This window comes from Lonchura striata, chromosome Z (genome assembly GCF_046129695.1).
Source record: "Lonchura striata isolate bLonStr1 chromosome Z, bLonStr1.mat, whole genome shotgun sequence".
Classification (NCBI taxonomy): Eukaryota; Metazoa; Chordata; class Aves; order Passeriformes; family Estrildidae; genus Lonchura; species Lonchura striata.
The window spans coordinates 56,342,481-56,363,366 of NC_134642.1; the positions used below are offsets into that span (position 1 = coordinate 56,342,481).

The window sequence follows — 20,886 nt, forward strand, 5'->3', positions numbered from 1 at the left end:
TTAAAACAGGTTATTTGCAGGGGCAAAATTACTTTCTTGCAGACTTCTCTACAAGAAAAATCTGTTCTAAATCTAACTGCAGTATAAATGCCAGAAGACATACAGATATCAAAGGTATCCAAAAAAAGCAAGTTCCGTTGACCCTTTTCAGCACCTACTCATTCAAAGAAAGCAACACTTAGCTCTATCTCCAGCAAAGTGAGTTTAAAAGAGGAAAAGAGGTGGAGAGCAGAGAAGACTTTTCTAAGTCTTTATACATTATACAAATGCAATACTTGTTACAGAAGGGACAGAAGAAAAGTACTCTCTGTATGATCTTAGACTACTATTACCAGAACCCCAGATTCTAAAGCCATACTGAATGGCATTCTGTCTACAGCCTGACTTCTCTTGTTAGGCTGAGAGATGAGCACTCAAATACATCTCAAAAAATAGAGTAAGTCTCTAAGTTCTTGTATTTAGAAAGTTAATCACACAGGAATAAGGTTTTCCAGTCATTTGGATGATCTTGGGTTTTAAAACACATCACTACTGATAAAAGTTCAAGTATAGAGAAAAAGAAACAACTGAAAGATCATAAAATGGATCTTTTTCTGGTACATCCAGAAAGCTACCTGTAGAACTACCTACTAGAATTCTAAATGCTTCACAAAGAGTAACTTCAGGTGTATTGTCAGAGTTCAGGACATCCCTTTGGCTGCCTTGGCTGTCTCAAGACCCTGGCAGGTGGCTCGGAGACCTTGGCATGAAGTCAAAAACACCTGGCTTCGATTTTAGCCTGTGGAAAAAACTGCCAACTTTGTATGAGGAATTACAAGCTACAGGGGTTTGAGTAACGTGATAGTTGAGTTAACACAGGGTGAAAAGTAGAATTTTGGGGTTTTTAGAATGTGGTTCAGGGGGTCAAGATGAAGGGATTTGGAATTGTCCTGGGCCTTCTTCTCTTCCATGTCTTGGTATGATGTTGACACTTTTCTATTGATTTAAAGCAGAGACACACTGTCTAACATAAACGATACATATTGGCACAATATTGTAAACATAATACTTGTAGTTTTAGTATAAAATGTAAACGCTGCCCGAAGTGGCAAAAAGAACACCATGACCAACCTGCTAGACCTCAGCCCATCAGAGAAAGATTGTTAGTGATAAGGAAAAATAAATAACCTTGAGAAGCTGATCTTACGCATTTCAGACTCCTTCTTTGGCTGCACGGGCTGGGAAACAAGGATTTTTACAATCCTGGGGTCATCCCGACAACCCTGAGTGGGTCTGCCCAGTCAGCCATTTCAGGAAACTTCTTTAGAATATGGACATATGGTACACAGCTCCCACATGAACAATGTACCCACCCCACTGTACTAGAAAAGCCAGCCTATAGCAGAATGCTTTAATTTGTCTTATAAACTTAAGTACTAAACTAAAATCTTCTGAATGTATAGTATACAAATGCAAATATCAAAATCAACATGAATACAAGAAGAGAATTCAGAGACACAGAAAAGATAATGTATCAACCTTGATTGTTACAAATATGCAGAATAAACCTATTAAAAATAGGAGTAAAAGCAGGGGGGAATGTGTGAAAAGTAGTACACTGAACATAGAAGGAAGCGTATTTTAATCAGTCCTGCCAGCAACCTGCCAGCAATCACACAGCTTTCACCTTATTTCTTCTACAAGGAAGAGTGCCTATTGGAGAGCTTCAGTATTAGCCTTCCCTCAGTATTTTTCTAGTGTTCTCTGTAACTGAAGAACTGCTCCCAAAACCATTTGCAACTGATCTCATAAGAGGAAAGAATGTCACATACAATATGATTAAGGTTTATCTCACATCAATAATATTTATCAAGTAACAGTATGCAATAGCATTTCACGTAACTATACTAAGTATTTAATCTCAAAGCTATGAACCAGTAAAGAAAAGGGAATTACTTGTCCTTAAATGGTCCTTACTTGCATTGCCAGATACATCTCCACTCTCCAAGTCCAACACCTGCTCTTTCAGTATTGTCATTGTCATCAGTGTTTTCCAACTCAATATTGGACCAAAGCTGAAGACAATTGGAACCAGTCAGAAGGCGAGTACCTGGAAAAAATATTTATGGAAATCTAACAACAAGCAAGTAGCAAACAATAGACTTTTGCAGAGAGAGAAAGAAAAAAAAGTTCTGCAAAGCTGAAACTGCAGACGAGAATCTGGCAGATACACCTTTTCTAGATTTTTTTTGGATATTCAAGCCAGACCATACAGATGCACTTAGTATGTTAGTTCTCCTCTAATAAGTGACAAAAGGTACATTGCACTCCACTTCAGTATTCTCTATCAAGCTAGGACAGAACAAAAACCTTTTCCTTGTCCACAAGGAATGACAGAATTTAAATTTTAAAAATTAGGTGAAGTGCCAAATAGAAAAGTGTTTCTTTTAACCTGTTCATACCTGTGGGATCCCATGTCAGATTATGCACTATGGTTTCCAGTGAGATTTGAGCATTCTTCTGCCACTGGTAATTTAACACCTGAAATTTTAAGTATTTACAAACATTAGCATTAAAACTCTTCATCCTCCTCCATCCTCTTTTTATAATATAAATAGTACATCTTCACTGCATTCTCCAGATTTTATGAAGATGTTTAACATGTTATGCTTATCTAATAAAAAGTGATTCATTCTGACTTTAAAACAAAATAGCTTTTCACTAATATGGCTATATTTATGAGGTCTTTAACTTCTTATTTTAAAAGTTTAGCTTGAAAAAAACCAGCATATAAAATCACTACTGGAATCTGAAAATGTTTTTAGGAGGACATAAGATTTTATTTTTGAAACAAAGAAAAGATATCTAAACTGACACAAGTTAAAGGCACCTCGTGTTTGATATCTGTCCTATTGCTGAAGTAGTGGTTCAGAAAAGTCAAGACAACACATGATACCTCCCCTCCACTCTTTTGTTTTTAAATATACAACAGGACAGTCAAGTATTTTTCACTTTTGCATCACTACTTCACTCTCTAGAGTAAGTCCACAATTGAGTTTATAAAATATTTATCTTGTCTGTTTCTGTAATAGGCCAAAAAAGTTTGATGTTTTGATTTATAGAAGAAACTGAAAACATTTCTGGAAATAATATTAGGACCCAACAGGTTTCTTTCTTAATTCACAGACTTTCTTAAAAGTAGTCATCCGCCACCCCAAAAATACCAGACAGAATACAAGTGAAGTTAAAATATGACAACTAAGTCTTTCAGAAGTTTGGCAAAAGACAGTAAGAAGCAGCTGCAGATAAGGATTTACACAGAGTATTTGCAAAGCTTGTTTTGTGTTTTGGGTTTTTTTAGACCCTGAACATTCCAGTAAATGAAAGACAGAGACAATCTTACAGTGACTTTGAACAATATGCTAGAAACCATTGCATAAATGTCAACTGAAAGAATGAAGTAACAGAATATTTCTTCAACTAAAAACATCTGAAAGCAAATTGTGAGTGGTTGACTGCTTTCTCTGCTGCTTACAGTTACTACTCCAACCCTGAAATTTCAAACTAAGTGTACTCTTTACCAGTATAGAAAAACATTCAGGATGGATAGATCATAAACAAGAGCAATATATCCAAAGTGTTCATAGAAGCATGAGAACTCACATCTTACTGTAATTTTATTCCACTGCTTTCCAGTGATATAAGTTATTATGTAGGTGTTCATTTCCAGCTATTCAACTAATACATAATATACCACAAGTTTACACGTACATCCAGAATCTTATGACTGAGTTGGTTAGTACAAAGATGAGAATCCACTAGATGGTCATATAAACAATTTGTTAATGCAAATGGTGACCAAACCCCTGAAGAGGGAGACAGAAGCTCCTTGTGCAATTGTTGTCAAAGTTCTTATATCAACAAACCGACTGCAATTAGAATCTAATGCTTCTAATTATAGCCATATGACTCCTCATCTAAGAAGCATGGTTAAGTAACTTGCCCTAAATCACATTATTATTCAGAAATTAAGATTCTGGATATTAATCGCTAAACCACTGTCACCAAAAGTAAGTGCCAAAAGAATAAGTATTTTTCTTATTCACCATTATAACACTGAAGTATAATAATTCAGTCAGATATTCTAAAAAAGCCTCAGATTTTTGAAACCATTACAATTTGGGAAAGGGCATGTAATTTCATAAGCAAAAGTTAATGTTAGAACTGTAAAACACATAAAAACATAAAGTCTACACAGGATGGTTCAAAAAGGAATTCCTATTTTAATGGCTACACTCATGGCAGAATGGGGCTATGTACATCTTTTTGGGTTCTGGTATATTTTAATTATGAACTGCAGGGTTATTTGGTTATTACCTGCATAACCAAGTAATATGAAGCATTACAGTAAAGTCTATCTTCCTTAAAACTATTTTAAATTACAGGCCTCTGTCCTTATCCCACCCTGTTCACTTCCCAAGGACCACCTTTAAGTCTCAGCTTTATTCTAGCACTAGAAGAAGACATCGAAAGAATCCCAGTTTAAAACAAACTTTACTTTAATATAAAATCTGTCAGGCTTAACTGCTCAAATAAATTAAAGACTGATGAAATACTTACATTATGAAGACTGCTGTTCTGCTTCAAGACACTAATTGGCTCAAAGATACAAATCACCTTTCCATAAGAAGCTGCAATCTAAAGTAATATACATTTATATTTATATATGAACACACATAAAAGAAACAAGCTGAACAAACAAAACTAAGATGCAAATGACTGATTTTACTTTTAACTCTGCTTGTAGATAAATTTGAAGCTCAAATCTGTATTTCCTTTTGAAAACAGAAAATTACATTTACTCAAAATAACTAAGCTAGTCTTGTCAATAATAAAAATACAATCTTCCATTTACTCATTAATCATGGTAAACTACTGATGCTATAGCTGGACAATTTTTAAGAATTAGATTATTAGCAATATTCTTCCCATATTAAACTACATAAACACTCAAAACAGTCTGCAGAATTCACATTCTCAGACATGAAACCAGTACACAATAAGAGTACACTGATGTACTTCCCTAGTGCTCAAACAGGCTGCCTTTTTAAAAGTTCTTTCAAAAGACTTAAACTATGCAAAGAAAACACCCAATGCAGAAAACTGCAAATAAAACAAGTAAAGGCTTGTAAATAAAGGCTAGCATGAAACAGCCCAAAAAAAGTTGCAATATGGTCAGTTTTGAAAGTCTTATTTCATCACACATCACCACCCGGTTCAAACTTGCATTAAGACAAAATTAATAATATTTGGTCTCAAGGTATCTATATAAAAGCAATCCTAGAAGATTAGCTAAGAAGAGCCAAAACAAGTCAAATGTATGTTAAAGATCTCAGGCAGAGAGCATGAGATAACTGTCATACGACAATGTTGCTAAAAACTATTCTGAATTACAGATTTACAAAAATTAAGGCGTCTGCATAGATAATTAACAATAGGCATTCTGCATTCTGAAGTGGTAATAGTTAAAAGGAGAACATCTACAGATATAATATGCTGTAATAATCAATTTTCTATTTCTGTAAAATTCTGACTTAAAAGAAGTCACAATTTTCCTTTAACAATAATAAAAAGTAAGAGTCGCTTTATAAAATATATTTTGATATCAACCACTAGAGTTTCAATAAACTAAACTGTCATGCCTAAGATTTATACAAACATAGAGATTCATATATATCTTAAAATCCACAGATCCATAGCTTTAAGAGAAACCCTCTATATTAGAAGAACAGATAGTTAAATAAATTTCCATCCTACTAAAATCAGCCTGACCTAAAAATGCCAAGAATAATTTTGTCACGTTTGCAATGAAAAGGTTTCTTCAGGCATTTTGCAGACTAATATCTGCCCTCTCTAACTCTCTTTAACTACCTCACTTACTGTTGTATACTCTAATAATTCCATTCCATATCCAACAGCAAAAATTTATATAAATTCATATAGATTACATTTTTTTCCTCTTTTCCTTTCATCCAAATGTGGACATTTTCCCCCTATTTTATTGTTCAGTGGGTTTAAAAGATAAACTAAGATTAGCATTAAAAAATGCTCAACTTGTAGTGTCCAGAGCAACTGCTGCTCCCAAAACTTTCCACTAGTTTCCACAGTAACTCAGCTCACAGCGTCACTCAGCTGCGCTCTGCCAAAAATAATATATAGGGGGATCAAGAGCACCTTCAGCAAGTTCCCTGACAACACCAGGCTGTATGGGGCAGGTGACGGGCTGGAGGGAAGGGACACCAGCCAGAGGGAACTTGGCCGGCTAGGGAGGTGCTGCTATGTAAACATCATCTACTTCAACAAGTCTCCAAGGGTAACGTCCTGCACCTGGGTCAGTCAAAATCAATACCATCAGCACAGACTAGGGAAATTAACAGACTGAGAGCAACCCTGTGGACATGGATTTGGGGATATTGAGGACAAAAAAAACTATGTGAGCTGGCAGCATGCATCTGCAGCCCAGGAAGCCAACCATGTCCTGAACTGCTTCAAAAAAAAGGGTGGCCAGTAGGGTGAAGGAGATGATTTCCCTACCCTAGTAAGACATCAGTTGGAGTACCAAATCCTCAGCACCAGGCGGATATGGACATGTTGGGTCCAAAGAAGGGACACAAAAATGGTCAGAGAGCTGGAGTACTTCTCCTATGAAGACACACTTGAGAGCATTGGAACTGTACATTTTGACAAAATAAAGTGGAATTTGTGTGTCAGTAGTGATCAAGAATGTCTAAGAAAAAATTCCACCCTTTTAAGAATGACCTGAAAATGCACTGATCAGTCTAGTCAATAAGCAAATTCCTAGCCATCCACTGTTTAGTAAGTACTTCAGCATTTTAGAAACACATCCAATTTCTTTACAGCAAACAATACCAACTTGCAGACTCTAAATGACCTAACAGGTCTACTTAAGAAATGAGAAAACTCTGAAGCTTAGTAAGCCTTACAGTGTGATATATTCAAGTCTGTACATTTACAATCCAAGGACAATTTTTCCTTTAAACACATACAAAATTGGTATCATGCACTCCAGATTACCTTGCAAATTTAGAGAAATAATGCTTAGTGAACTCAAAAAAAACCCAAAAACCCTCTAGTTAACAGCAGATAGTGGAGAAACCCAGGCAGACTACAGCTATGAGGTGCCAGATACACAAAGAACATTACCTCATTTTCATTTGTGTTCTTTCACTAGCACTGCCAGAGTTTATCACCCAAACGCTAAAAAGCAGAACAGGGTGTGGCTAGGGTTTCATCAGCACAGTGTTCATACAAACACAAACTGGTTTCCATCAGAGGTCTTGTCTCAAGATGGACACCAGGATATAACCAAAGCTCTCATCAGCTCATAAGGCTTCTAGTAATGACCAGAAAGCTGACATTATCTACTCACAAGAACAAGACTAAAGAAACAACAGAGGTAGAAAACCCCTCTTACATGAACAAATAGTTATCCAGAGTTCCCACTGAATTGGTCAACAGTTTAATCCCTGTGACATTTCAACGGGGTATTATGGAACTGTGACATCCCACTGAACAGTCACCTGGTTATTTCTTTTTCACTCTGACAGGAAAATTAAAAAAAGAAAGCTCTCTTAAAAGGAATTAAAACCCAATGTTGTCTAAAATGCAACATTCTGATGCAGACCTACTAACAAAAAAGCAAAAGCTAAGAATTCAAGAAAGCAAACCCCATCCAAGAGAGGCTTTATGAATTGCTTGAGACAGATGTAATTTTTCTGGATGTCCTGAAGGAACATCAGGAAGCTCATCTCCTGCCAGTCACTAATATGTCAAAGTATGTCAATGACATGTCCAGTAGTGCAAAGCCATAGTGAATAAATTACTTTTGCTTCCAACTTAGTAATATCTTAGTCAATTTCTTGTCCTGAACATATCCCTGAATCCAGTGTCCTGCGCAGTCCTGTCTATCTTCTACAACCATCTATCATATCTATGGTTACTATTTCACATTTACTGTGCTGTTTACAAGTAAAGACAGAAAGCAATCAGTCATTTTACTATTCATTGTAGTATAATTTCCCTAACTTGCAAGTATACATATTCCTAAGAAGGTGCTTAACATGACATTGCTGGAACATTATTAGAAACACTGCTCTACATACCTTGCCCTGTTGCATTGAACAGTCCACACATCCCACTTGTATGTTTCCATGTTTAGCTCCAGGGATTATCTGTAATCTTTCAAAGTCAGTCCCCAGGACCACAATATCACATCCTGATGCATATGCCTACAGTATATATAAAAAAAAAAAATTAAGAACACCCAAAGAAAACAAAAAAACACTTCAAAATAATGTAAAGCTTTATGTACTTACAACAAAGCAGTGAAGTATGAAACAGTATAATACATGTATTCTATCCATGTAACACTAGATAGTCAGAAGAGGTCTTTGCAGAGAAAATACAGATGTCTGCAATTTAAAACCAAGCAATAGAAGTGGCAAACTGCTCTTTTTCCATGCTTTCAAGTGCATCATAAGACTTGCATAACAAGAAAACAGTGGTTTGTGATAGAAAAACCAAAAAAAGTGGAGTTACAAAAGCATCTAAAAGAAATGTAAAAGCATAAAACCCAAAGTTCTTACAAAGTAGAAAAAATAATATATTTTTTAGAGTGGAGACAGAGACTTTAGAAGTTTTTCTTCTAATTTTTGAAATTTCTGAAAAGGGAGAATAGAATTGAGGAGCTAAAATTTTACTAAAACATCTAGCAAGTACTTTGTAGAGGCAAAAAGATTAACAACATGAAGCTTAGTTATACAGAAGCAAAACTGTCCTCTCAGACTTGTTGAATCTCCTGTTATTTGCATGAATTCTATTCTCTAAAGTTTATATTGTCACTGAGTATGTTCATATATCTTTAATACATTCACAGATCCAGTTCACTAAGTCTTGCCATGCTTGAGTCAAAATTTCTTCCCATCTTCTTGGAAGTTTTATTAGATACTAAGTACAGATAAAAATAGAGCAAAAGATTAAATACTGGAAAAACCTGTGGAAACAAGTGAGAAGAACAAGGGAGGAGAATCATCTAATTAGCATAAGAAAGCAGCATTCAAGGATTAAATCCTTAGAAAAAGGAAAGTACACTCATTAAAAAGTTAATCAGGAAGACAGCAACAAAATTAGAGCACAAACAAGTATTCTGTTAGCAAAAGACTGATAAAAGGATCAAAAATATACCATTTTAATTGACTAAAAGTTTCAAGAGCAGAATAGCATCACAGAAACTGAAGATGGAAGATTTCCATGCACTGACAGAAATGATCATGCCTTACAACCAACTCCTCTAGTAATTTCTACTATATGAAATAAAAACTATGGACATGAAAACAAAAGCAGAATAACTGAAAGCTAGATATATAAATTTGAAATCTGATTATCATGTTTTCAAATGTTTTACATGAAAGAGTACTTTTACCAAGACTGGCCTAAACTCTCATACCATTACACACCTTAAAATAAATAAATAAAATGAAAAATATTGAGATTTCAGTCCAAAGACATTTTTCCCCACAAACCATTAAGTGATGCTTCAACAAAGAGTCTTAGCCAGAAGACTGTGCTCACCACTCCCAGCCAATATTCAGTTGTCACACTGCAACCAGCAGAACACCAGACACCATCTTATAATTGAAAATACCGTCTTTAATTCTGCAGAATAAATGTAACTATATATTTATTTATGATCACTTATTACGGGTAGGTTTTTGAGCCCCTTCCTGTCCAGTTCCCCCTTCAAGACATTCAAGCAGTATAATTCCTCTTGTCAAAAGAGCTGCCTTTATTACTACTATAGGTTCCAAAGCAATCTGAGCAAAAGCTCATTCAAAAGAGGAGACTGAGTAGTAATTTTTTCAAATGTAACAGTAACTATTTTGGTGTTGTGATGGCATGAACTTCAGACCTGTTCATCACAGAGTATTTTTAACTGAAGAAAAGCAGTCTCACCTGGTGACTCATTCATTATGTCCACAGTTCACCAGAAAATCTTATTCAGAAATCCCATATATACAATTTTTCCTAAAGCCATTTCTCAGAATTTAGAGTTCTGTATAGAGGCAGTTTTAAGGAAAACAAAAACAAACTAAAAGAAGTGTTTCCATATAGAGACATAACATAGAAACCTAGACACAGCTTTATTAAAAATGTATTTAAGATTGAAGTGTCAAAGGCTGTATGAAGCCCACCTGCTACATGCATATGCCCTCCCTAGGCCTCATCAGCATTTCAAAGATTTACTATACTTCTCCCATCTGTCTCTCTCCATTTCTAGCTTCACAGACAAACCTGAAACCACCTTGTACCATCACCACCACAACAGGATAGAACACAAAGAATGGCTTGGATTGGAAGGGACCTTAAAGACTATCTGGTTCCAGCTCCATTGCAATGGGCAGGAACATCTTTCACTAAACCAGGTTGCTCAGAACCCCATCCAACCTGGCCTGAACATTTCCAGGGATGGGGCACCCACAGCTTCTCTGAACAACTATTCTAGTGCCTCATTAACATCACAGTAAAGAATTTCTTTCCAACACCTAACCCAAACCTACTCAGTCTGAAGCCTTTCCCCCTTGTCCTGTCACTGCATGTTCTTGTAAACAGTCTCTCTCAATCTTTCTTGTAGGCTCCCTTCAGGAACAAGAGGAACAAGAAACAAGACCACAATAAGGTAATCCTTACTTCCCTTTCCCAGACTGAATTTCTCTCAGCTCTTCCTCATGGAGAGGTGCTCCATCCTTCTAATTATATTTATGGCCCTCCACCAGACTTGCTCCATGCCTTTCCTCTGCTGGGGACCCCAGAACTAGCTGCAGGTTCCAGGTTGGGGTCTCACCAGAACAGAGGGACAGAATCCTGTCTTTTGCCCTGCTGGCTGTGCTGCTTTGGTTGCAGCCCAGGACACATGTGGCTTTCTGGGCTGTGAGTGCCCATGGCTGGGTCATGTCCAGCCTCTCACCCACCAGACCCCCAGGTCCTCCTCACAGGGCTGCTCTCGATCCCTTCTTCCCCCAGCCTGGATTGATAATAGAGGCTGTCCCAACCCAGGTAGAGCACCTTGCACTTGGCCTTGTTAAACCTCATATAAAACTCCATACTTCCATCATAGTAACACATACCATTAGTAGAAATCATACAACCCATAAAATAACTATTCTAATGAGATCATAACTCCATCCGTTTTAAGATCTCAGTATAGCTGGCATTTTGGACTGAAAGAACTCTGTTAGTAACTATAAACATTATACACTGGAGACTTGAGGTATCACATATTCATCACTGCATCAGGAAATAAGATTTAAAACAACTATTATAGGATATCCTGAGCTGGAAGGGTCCCACAAAGATCATCACCATCCAACTCCTGGCCCTACTGCACATGTCAAAGTGCAGTATCAAAACACTTCTTAAACTCTCTCAGGCTGGTGCTGTGACCACTGCCCAACCATCCTCTGAGAGAGCAATTTTTTTCTAATACCCAGCCTATACCTTGCCTTGACACAACTTCAGGCCATTCCCTAGAGTCCTGCCACTTGTCACCAGAGAGAAGTTATCAGCTGTGCCTGTACACTTTCTCCCATGAGGAAGATGTAGGTTGTCGTGAGGTCTCCCCTCAGACTCCTCTTAGCCCAGCTGTCACTGCTGATACGGCTCTCCTTCCACACCCCTCACTGTCCCCTTTGGATGCTCTCTCACAGCTTTATATCCTTCTGATATTGTGCTGCACAAAAGTCAGAACACAGACTATGATGGACAAGAGTAGCTTAAAGATGTATTAAAGCATCCTAGACTTGCTGTTTCCTGAAGGAAAATACCCATATGTTCTGGTATTTCTCCACATTACTTAAAAAGACTGACACTTGGGGGGGGAAAAAAGGAATCATTTTAGACATCAGTCTGTTCAGAGAGATTAGATCATACTTGGTTACACTGGCTTCCCAATGCCCAATAAGCTGCAGAACCACTGACTTGCTCCTAAGCCTGTAGAACTGATCTGTTCCCAAAGAGATAGGCATAAAAAAGGCCTTTTCAAAGACCTTCCAAATATAACTACAGCCAAACAGAAGGATGATGACTTGGAGGTTATTTTTGATATTAAGTTAATGTTCACCTGCAGGAGAACCACAGTTTCAAAGACAAAAGGCAAGGGATGCAGAGGGTAGGGAAGTTTTATATTGGAATGGAAAAAGTGTCTGAAGAAGGTGACTAAATTTTCTGGCAACTGGCTCACTTTTCTACTGTTCTCAGTATTCCTAGGCAGCAGTACCTTACCCAAATGTGTCTCTAAAAAAATGCATAAAATTAAACTGCATAAAATAAATGGCTGGACTAATTTTACAAACTTTTTTATTCACTGCAGAGGTATTTTAGTGTAGTATAATAAAAGACTGTACTTGGGAATAAGAAGTATCTTCCATACCATAAAAGAGTCTCAGATACAACAAGAATGAATTATGCCTACCAGTCACTTTATCTAACTTTTAGTGTGAAACTTGTCCATGATAGTTCACATGCCACAAATCCTCATTGTAACAGGAATTAATAAGAGTGCATCTTTGTAAGAAATGATAACCAAGAAGAAAGGTGATTCAAGTCTTCTCTTAAGCAAAGTGCAAGCGATTCCAGTATAAAAATTTACTGTATGTATATATATACACATGTACATATTTTCATATACATATATATATATATATTCGCCTACCTATATTACTTGGCCTTTGTGGGAAGGAGAGAGGAAGGGCACAAAATGCTGTCATACAGTTGAATGGAGAAAGAATTCTTAAATATATGTTGATTTTAAAAAATAATATTAGAACCCTAAGACAAGCTTTGAAGCAAGCAGAGCCTCTACATCTGATGTTGGCAGGCCATAAAAGCCTTTCACCTTAAGAATGCCCTAGAACATTTACAAGAAAGCTGTCTTTGCACAATAAGACAAGCAGATGATGTGATATTATCACATACTTGGAATGTTTATTAAACAATGCTTTGTTCTTCTGTTACAGAAATAAACAAGCTAGAACTAGCTCAAGCTGCAGGACCATGGATCTCACTTGCTGCTGACATAGCAAACAAGCCTGAAATTAGGAAGTGAAAGATGTTCCAGACCTGTGAAAAGAAATGTGATTTTGTATTGCAGAAGTAAGTTTTCACAAAAATTCTGCCCATGTTTTTAACCCAATGTTGACTCTTAGTTCTACATTAATATTTCTTTGAAGAAGAGTAACAGAAATTTTCACTAGAACAGCACTTTAAAAGGACACAAAATAGTATAGACAATTATACAAACTTTTCTGATTTCTTCCTAAAGTGAAAGTCTGACATACTCTGACAACTGACAACTCACAATCTGAGACTGCTATTGGGAAATTACTCTCAACAGGAGAGCAAACAGTTGGTGGCCTCAACCTCTTGCATAGCTTAGCACCTTCAACACATTTATTTCCCTTACAATCAACCTTCTTGACATATTTATTTTATGTACTGACATACAAAGTCTTTACTATAGTTTCTGCTACAGCTACATAAGGGCTGACAAACTATCCTGGATAACTTGTACAAACTTTATTTAAACTACCTCTCCTACATGAAGGGCAGCTATTATCCATGGCTAACACATGGCCATGTGTGCAAACATGCATATTTATAAAAATACATACATACATACATATATATATATATATATATATATATATATATATATATATGGGATGAACATACACTTGAAAGACAATGCAAAACTCATTAAAAGTCAAGATAAAAATTAAATACAAATCTTTGAAGCAGATGATACTGCAATAATTGCTATATTTTTCCATCCTGTTCATAGAATGGTCAAAACTAAAACAGTCACCATGAGCCACATGGTATCTTGCTGAATTATTTTATTCTATTTTAATATGGTCTCTCTCTATCCCCACTTTTGCATCAGAACTTACACAGGTCTAAGTATTCCACTTAAACATTTATTTAAAATAATTAAAATATTTTATTAAGATGCTAAATTAAATTTTAAGCAATTATATTCCATCATGTTTCAGAAAAAAATATTCAACTTATTTTTATTTATTTATTACTTGAACTATTATACTACAACTGTATTATAGTATATGTAAGTATCCAATTTATTTGCCATGCCCTTTGACTCATGTTTCACTGCACTTCGAGTCATGAAACTGCACTTTTCATTGATATGTAAAGAAATTTCACATTTTTAAAATTAATTCAGTTAAGACACAACTAATTTCTTAAGTCCAGAGTAGTTTTATTCAAGTATTATTAAAAAAAAAAAAAAGAAGCTCTTAAAAAGGTCCCCTATTAAATCCCTTCCCTTTACTAAATACCAACCAAGAAGTAGGTGAGGTGTAAACAGTGTAATTTCTTGACTGACTCCTATGATATCTCAATTTTCTGGATTACAGATATCCAGGGAGTTCTAAGTGCAAATATTAAGTATTTTCTAGACAGGTAAGTAACAATATCATTAAGTCATAGAAATTACTTTTATTTATAAAAAACTTTGCAGAATAGGAAGCCTTTTTCTACTGCAACCCAGTATCTTTAGGAAACTCAGTATGGCCTTGACCAAGCTATGGAACCCCACTCACATTCCAATTTTCCAAGTGCCTTTCAACTTCAGATATTTAGTTCCCAGCTCTATCAATTGTACATAGCAAGTTTCAAGTCCAGAATTAATTTAATCACACACACAGATGAAAGCTGTCAAGGAAATATTTTGGTTCCATTGAAATTAACTATGTAATTAATCTTTCTTCACATATTTTTACACCTACAAACAATTGCTCTTTTGTGACTTTCATTATCAGTCTTGGGACTTGCACTTGTAAAGTTGCCGTTGCTCACAGAAACCTCCCCCCTCCAAAATCTTCTGACACTTTGGTGGAAGGAAATAGTAATGACTTAAAAAAAATTACAGAATCATAACTCAATAAGCAAAAACACTGTATCAGTGCTGGTTACCTACTTAACTTAATAATTTAAATACAACTTCAGTAACAACTAGTTCAGAAGAATCCTATGTGATAAACTCCAGGGGATTTTTAAACTTTTACTCAAATAATTCATGAACAGAAGAAAGCAAAGGATATCTTCCACTGTGGATAAGTACATGGAAAATAAAATAATTCAGTACCAAGAGAAGGACATAAAGAATAAACAGCTGAGGGCCAGGTTCTCACTGATTTAGTGTGCCAAACGTTACTATCACCTGCCCTCAGCAGAGAAACAATAGGCATGCTTCTTATGGTATCTTGATGCTTATGAGCTTTTTCCAACATATAAATAAAAGATAGGCTAAAAACTTTATCAGTGTTCTCTCCAAGCAAGCTCATGCTCCACTTTATAATTCACATCCTAAAACAAGAAAGTCAGAACAACAAACCTGCCTCCCATTAAATAGCTGAAGTACCTCCTTAAAACATAACAGCACACATTCAAAAAGGTGTGTATCACTTGATGGATACAGGAAGTTTTATACTAATTTTGCTTCCAAATTTTCAGATTTTAAGAGAAGAATTTTGATATTTTTAGCTTAGAACTGTAATATTTTAAAATACTTCACTTTGTATATTCAGTGCTGTCTATGAGAAAATATCCTGAAGCATACTGTATCTTAAAAAAAAAATAATTACAGACCAAGTTCTCCTGTTGGACAAGGACAAATTGTCCCTCCTGTACAGTACATAACCTTGAAATATCAACTCCTATGTTCTCAGTCAAAATAACTGGAAGCGTTAAAGTTTGACATGTTTGGGGTTTTTTCCCATTTCTAAAATACAATTAAATAGTATTTATACTAATTAATGCTTACATCATAATTTCAGACAGGAAAAAACAATGGTCAGTTTTTTTCATTGGATTTTCTAAAACTTGAGTCCATCATCCTTTTCCAGAAAAGCAGATATTAGCTTCAGCACCTTTCACTTCTTAATCCTTCTGAGCAATGTCGTTAACACAGTATTACAGAATCAGTAACAACAACAAAAACAGTCCTGAAGCTACCAAGGATATTTCTGTTAGTCATTTTAAATATGAGGAAAAGAAATCCATTAATAACCTTTCAGGGAAAGGGATAATGAAAGGAAGATGAATGCAGCTATAAGAAATATTGTTATTACACTTATGTCCAGGAAACATTGTTACAATATACTTATATGAAACCAGCTCCTCCAAAAGAGAGACCACAGCAATGAATATAAAAATTTACACTTCCCAATTATTCCATTCTCCTGAAGAAGAGATTCCTACTCTTCTTATCCACTGGGGACCTCTAAAACTTTACGTAAGTTTGGCTGCAACAAGTAGAAAGTGATTCTAGTGACATGAATGACTCAAATTGTTTCCCTCAAAAAAAAATAAGAAAGACATTAAGATGGTAAACTTAGGAAAACATATTTTGAAATCTTACTGGCATTTCTCTGCAAAGCAGACCTCCTTGTCTCTTACTAAATGGCTTCCCATCACAGGTGGGTCTTTTACATTTCTGGATATGTAAAATTAAAGGGTTTGGCACAATTGGGTATCCGCAGTCTCAATCGCTATAGTTTAAGATCTCTTACAACATGAAGTTACTTATAGGAACGAAGGATATGGCCACACAATGCTGCAGGCAGACTCTGCAGAGCCAGCCTAACTCCGGGGAAGCACCTCTGCTCCACTGCCCCAGGCGAAGCTGCAAGTAGCCAGACAAACTTAACTGCGTACACCAGACGGGACGGCAAACTACAAGTCTTCATTCCTGCATTTCTGTCTATCATTTCCTTATCAAACTGGAGAGCGCGCCAGGCTGAAGCTGGGGGCAGCCATAAAAGGTAAGGTTAAAAATACCCCACCGTGGTGCCCTGAGAAGCTTTGCTGCATCTGATTTCATTTCTCTTCAGCCACACGCGGAGGGAGGGTGGGAAGAAAAACATAACAGAAGTCTGTTTACAAAACAAAGGCAAAAAGAAGGAAAACGCACGCTAATGAAGACTGGCCTTTACAACGCAACGCACTCAAGTGTTTTCTCTCCACTGTAAGAGCAAGCAGGTTTTGAAAACCTCAACAACACCACGGCTGGGTATTCCAAGGTCTTCCTCAGCTATGTGCAGGAGAGGATTTCAGCCACCTTCCTGACCGCAAGGCAGTGCTGAAACTCCCTTCCAGAGCGAGCTGCACGTCCCGGCTGCCGTTTATGTAATCTTTTATCACCGCCACCTCACCGCCGCGGCCCCTTACCGCCGCCGCCGCCGGCATGTGCCCGCCGCCCCGCCGGCACCGGGGCCGCCGCTCCGGACAAGTTTTGCGCGGCCCCGCCCCCGCCGGGCCGGGCACCCGCGAGCCCCTCGGGCGGCGCCGCCGGACGGCGCTACCGGGGCGAGCCCCGCGCCCGGGGCCGCTCGCGGCCGCCGCGGCTGACGCAGCCGCTTTCGGCTCCAGGCCCTGCGGAGGCGCCGCGACCGCGGCGGGGGACGCTCACCGTGAAGGGCTGATCATACAGGCTGCCGACGGAGAAGCAGCTGTCCCCGGGGTTCACGGCGCCCGTCAGCACCTGGTGCAGGTTCATGGCGGAGGGCGCGGCCACTCGGACCGCCGCTGTCCCCCGGCGCCCGGCGGCGGCGGAGGCGGCGCTTCCCGGGGGCGGAGCGGGCGCCGCGCATGCCCGGCCCGGCCGCCGTCCCTGGGGCGGGCCGAGGGTTCCGTCCGCCCCTTGAGGAACTCGACTTTCCTGTTAAAACAGCCTGGCTTTCCTGTTCAAAGAGCGCTGGAGAACGCTGCCGCCGCGCCGGAGGCAAGCGGTGGTGACGGAGCGGACTCGAAACCTGCCGAGCCGCTGCGCCTCCCGCCTGCCCAAGTGCGTCCCCTCCCAGCCCCTTTCTCGAGGGCAGGGGCTCAGCCGCAGCCCTCCCGCCGGGCAGTGACAAGAGGAAACACGTGGTAGCCGGAGTATTGGGTCCCCGAGGTTAGGGAAACAAAACGTTTTTGCTTGGACCTCAGATTGGCTGTAGGCAGCAGGGCTTTTCACCATCCGGATGAAATATGGGGAAATGGGAGTCGCCTAGGATGGGTTCTGCCGCTCACCCCGCGCGGGGCGTGCGGGCCCGTCTGGCCCGACCAGAGCAGGCGAAGTCAAGGCAGGCCCGAGCTCAGCAGGCAGACTGTCCGACCACGGCGCCTCGCCAACATTGCAAGTGTTTTCTCCTGTAAATTACAGCTACCACATCAATTTTCATTCTTACGTTATCCCTGTATCAAATATTAGAGCGTATATCTGACCGCCAGCTCTTTCAAGAAAAAATGCAAAATTAAAATTATTTGACAGTGTTAGGCATAACTTTGAGTACCGCATCCCAGGATACTTATAAGGTGATACAGTGTATCTGTAGATAGCAATGCCTACACGGTCTTTGCATAAGCAAGGTCAATCTCATATACTCTTGGGCATTATGTCTTACACATCGTTTTAGTAAATATAAGCCTTGCATCCTTTGAAAAGCAGATTGACAATCATGTCACCATAACACAATTTGCTGATACTAATTAATGCATATTAAAGAAAAAATTATCTTAAAGCCTTCTGATATAAGAAAAAAAAATAATCAAGTCTGGCACTCTGTGTATATAGATGTTTCTCCAAAGGAAGTTACAAACTCCTATAGCCCTAATTACTTTTGTTTGGTAAAAGATCAAAAAGCTTATCAAAGTATCCTGTCAATGGGTAGTGATCTTACTCTTGCAAGGATTGCTGGTCACTAATAAATGATCGTAATTCTCCTGCTGGCAGCAAAATCCCAAAAAAATCAACCCTAGTGAATTTTTAAGTTATCAGAAGTTACGTTCATTTGGTTCTAGGTAAGAAAGTGAATTACCACTGAAAACAGTAAGAGGCCCTCATTTGCAGTTTTCAGCACAACCAGCACAGTGAACTGCTCTGACTTTGCTTGCAGACAGCTGGGACTTCTTTCCACAAGGACTGATCTGGAATACACTGGACAGAAGAGATCAGAGGTACTGCAGATCTATATTGGTTCTTCAAGCCTTATTCAACCTACAGGTGTAAAGCTCATAGGATTTGCAGTATGACGAAAGAACAGGCTAACATTAGACAGCAATCCCAGACCCCAGTCTGAGGACGGTGAAGAAATCAAGCAGGGGGAACTCAGGATGCCAACAAAAATGATGAAAGGAAGAGTTCTACTCTGCAGTTGATAACTGCTTATTAATCTATATCTATTTTAAACACAGTATGCATTTATAACTGCAACACCCTAACATGCTAATATGCTAAGAAAATACAGAACTTCCCATTTCCTTTCTAAGTGAATTTGACCTTTGTCACTACTCAGATTAGTATGTTTGGCTTACTTTTTAGAAGAAAGGACATTAACTTGTGCTCTCTCCACTGTGGATAGAGTGAGAGCCTATGTAATGACATGTCAGGTATATAAATCCACATCAGGACTCCCATCCCCACAGGAATAGGGCACTACCTTCTTCCTCCCACATTTGCTGTCAGCAACACGCAGTAGCATAGGAGCTTTCATACCTCACCTCACTGCTGATCACTGGCACTGCTGGTGTGCTTCCTCCACTTCTTAGCCTAGGGAGTGGCAAGGACAGCCATTGTGTCCTGCAGTTTGATTGATGCCCCTCCTCACTTCTGCAACATCGGTGAATTCAGCTGCAGACAAATTATCTACTGTATATTTTATTATAACATCAAAGTGAATGCATTGTAGGACACTGGCATTTAAAAAGAAAATCTTGAAATGGTTTAATACAAATAAAAGTGTATTTATACATTGTCTTGTTGACAAAAACATGTAAGTTAGTTTAGCTCAGAACTTTAAAACTCAATGGTTTCTCAAAGGTAAAAAAAAACTCAGAAAACTAAAAGTTACAACAGTTTTTTCATATAATTTTTATTCATTTTGCACATTACCTCACCTTCTCAATAAACACTTTTTCTTCTTTTGAGAAGACCTTTGGTTTGCATTTCACTCAGAAAAGTTAAAAACACAGAATAGGCATTGAGTTTAACCTACAGTATTATAAAGTACCATTACAAACTAATTTTCATTGTTCCCCCCCCAACCTCAGTAAATCTGCTTTATTTGAGTCTTTCAGGAGCTGCAGTTCTTCCCACAAGCTGGTGACTCCTGTCATTCACAATTGCTAATGAGTATGCTCAGTCCTTGACTTTGTTTCTTTAAAGGGGCACTGTACGAAATGGTATTTGTATTAGAAGATCAGGAAGGTCAGAAAGGAAAAAACCCTAATTTCACAATATTTTAACATACAGTGCCTGTGGATGTTCTGAAAACCTGTCAGAACTTCAGCATGTGTGCATGTACAAAAGAGCTTGGAAGTGAACAATTTACTGCTTTTTGATTATTGAGAAAAGTATTACTTTTTCAATAACAATGAGGCCCTTGAATGCTCCTTAAAGCAGTACCAAGTATATGCATACACACTTCTCATTAGTAAATCCTGCATATATTTTCCTGACGGTATCCAAGGAAAGTCTAAATGAGAATGTTAAATCATATTCCCATAAGTCTCTTCCAAATTCAAAATTGCACATCTGCACAGCAAATCTACATTAACAATATTTTTCAGTGTAATGCAGTACAAAATTGATATATATATGTAAATTATTTCACTTGCAGAATTACAATTACATACTTTGTGTTCTTTCTGTACAAGAAACATCCACAAGTCACTCATTAACAGTGGTGAGGCCACTTAGGTCAATGATATACAGGCAACTTGAAAGAAGCTGGCATTTTAAGTGGCATGTTTAGAGTTTGTCTATGGTTATAT

The 20,886-nt window shown here is 38.1% G+C and overlaps 1 protein-coding gene across 5 annotated transcripts in view; it reads right to left on the bottom strand.

Annotated features, from left to right (window-relative positions):
* Positions 1–17,684, bottom strand: part of DMXL1 (Dmx like 1) — a 78,922-nt gene extending 61,238 nt beyond the window's left edge. For all 5 annotated transcript variants that reach the window (XM_077790386.1, XM_021546237.2, XM_021546235.3 and 2 more), the window contains exons 1-5: positions 17,543–17,684; positions 8,163–8,288; positions 4,600–4,677; positions 2,442–2,520; positions 1,957–2,089 (exon numbers count right to left, since the gene is read on the bottom strand). In XM_077790386.1, the coding sequence (XP_077646512.1) occupies positions 1,957–2,089; positions 2,442–2,520; positions 4,600–4,677; positions 8,163–8,288; positions 17,543–17,629 (503 nt within the window). In that variant the 5' untranslated portion in view covers positions 17,630–17,684. The remainder of the gene's footprint in view (positions 1–1,956; positions 2,090–2,441; positions 2,521–4,599; positions 4,678–8,162; positions 8,289–17,542) is intronic.
* Positions 17,685–20,886: the final 3,202 nt, after the last annotated feature.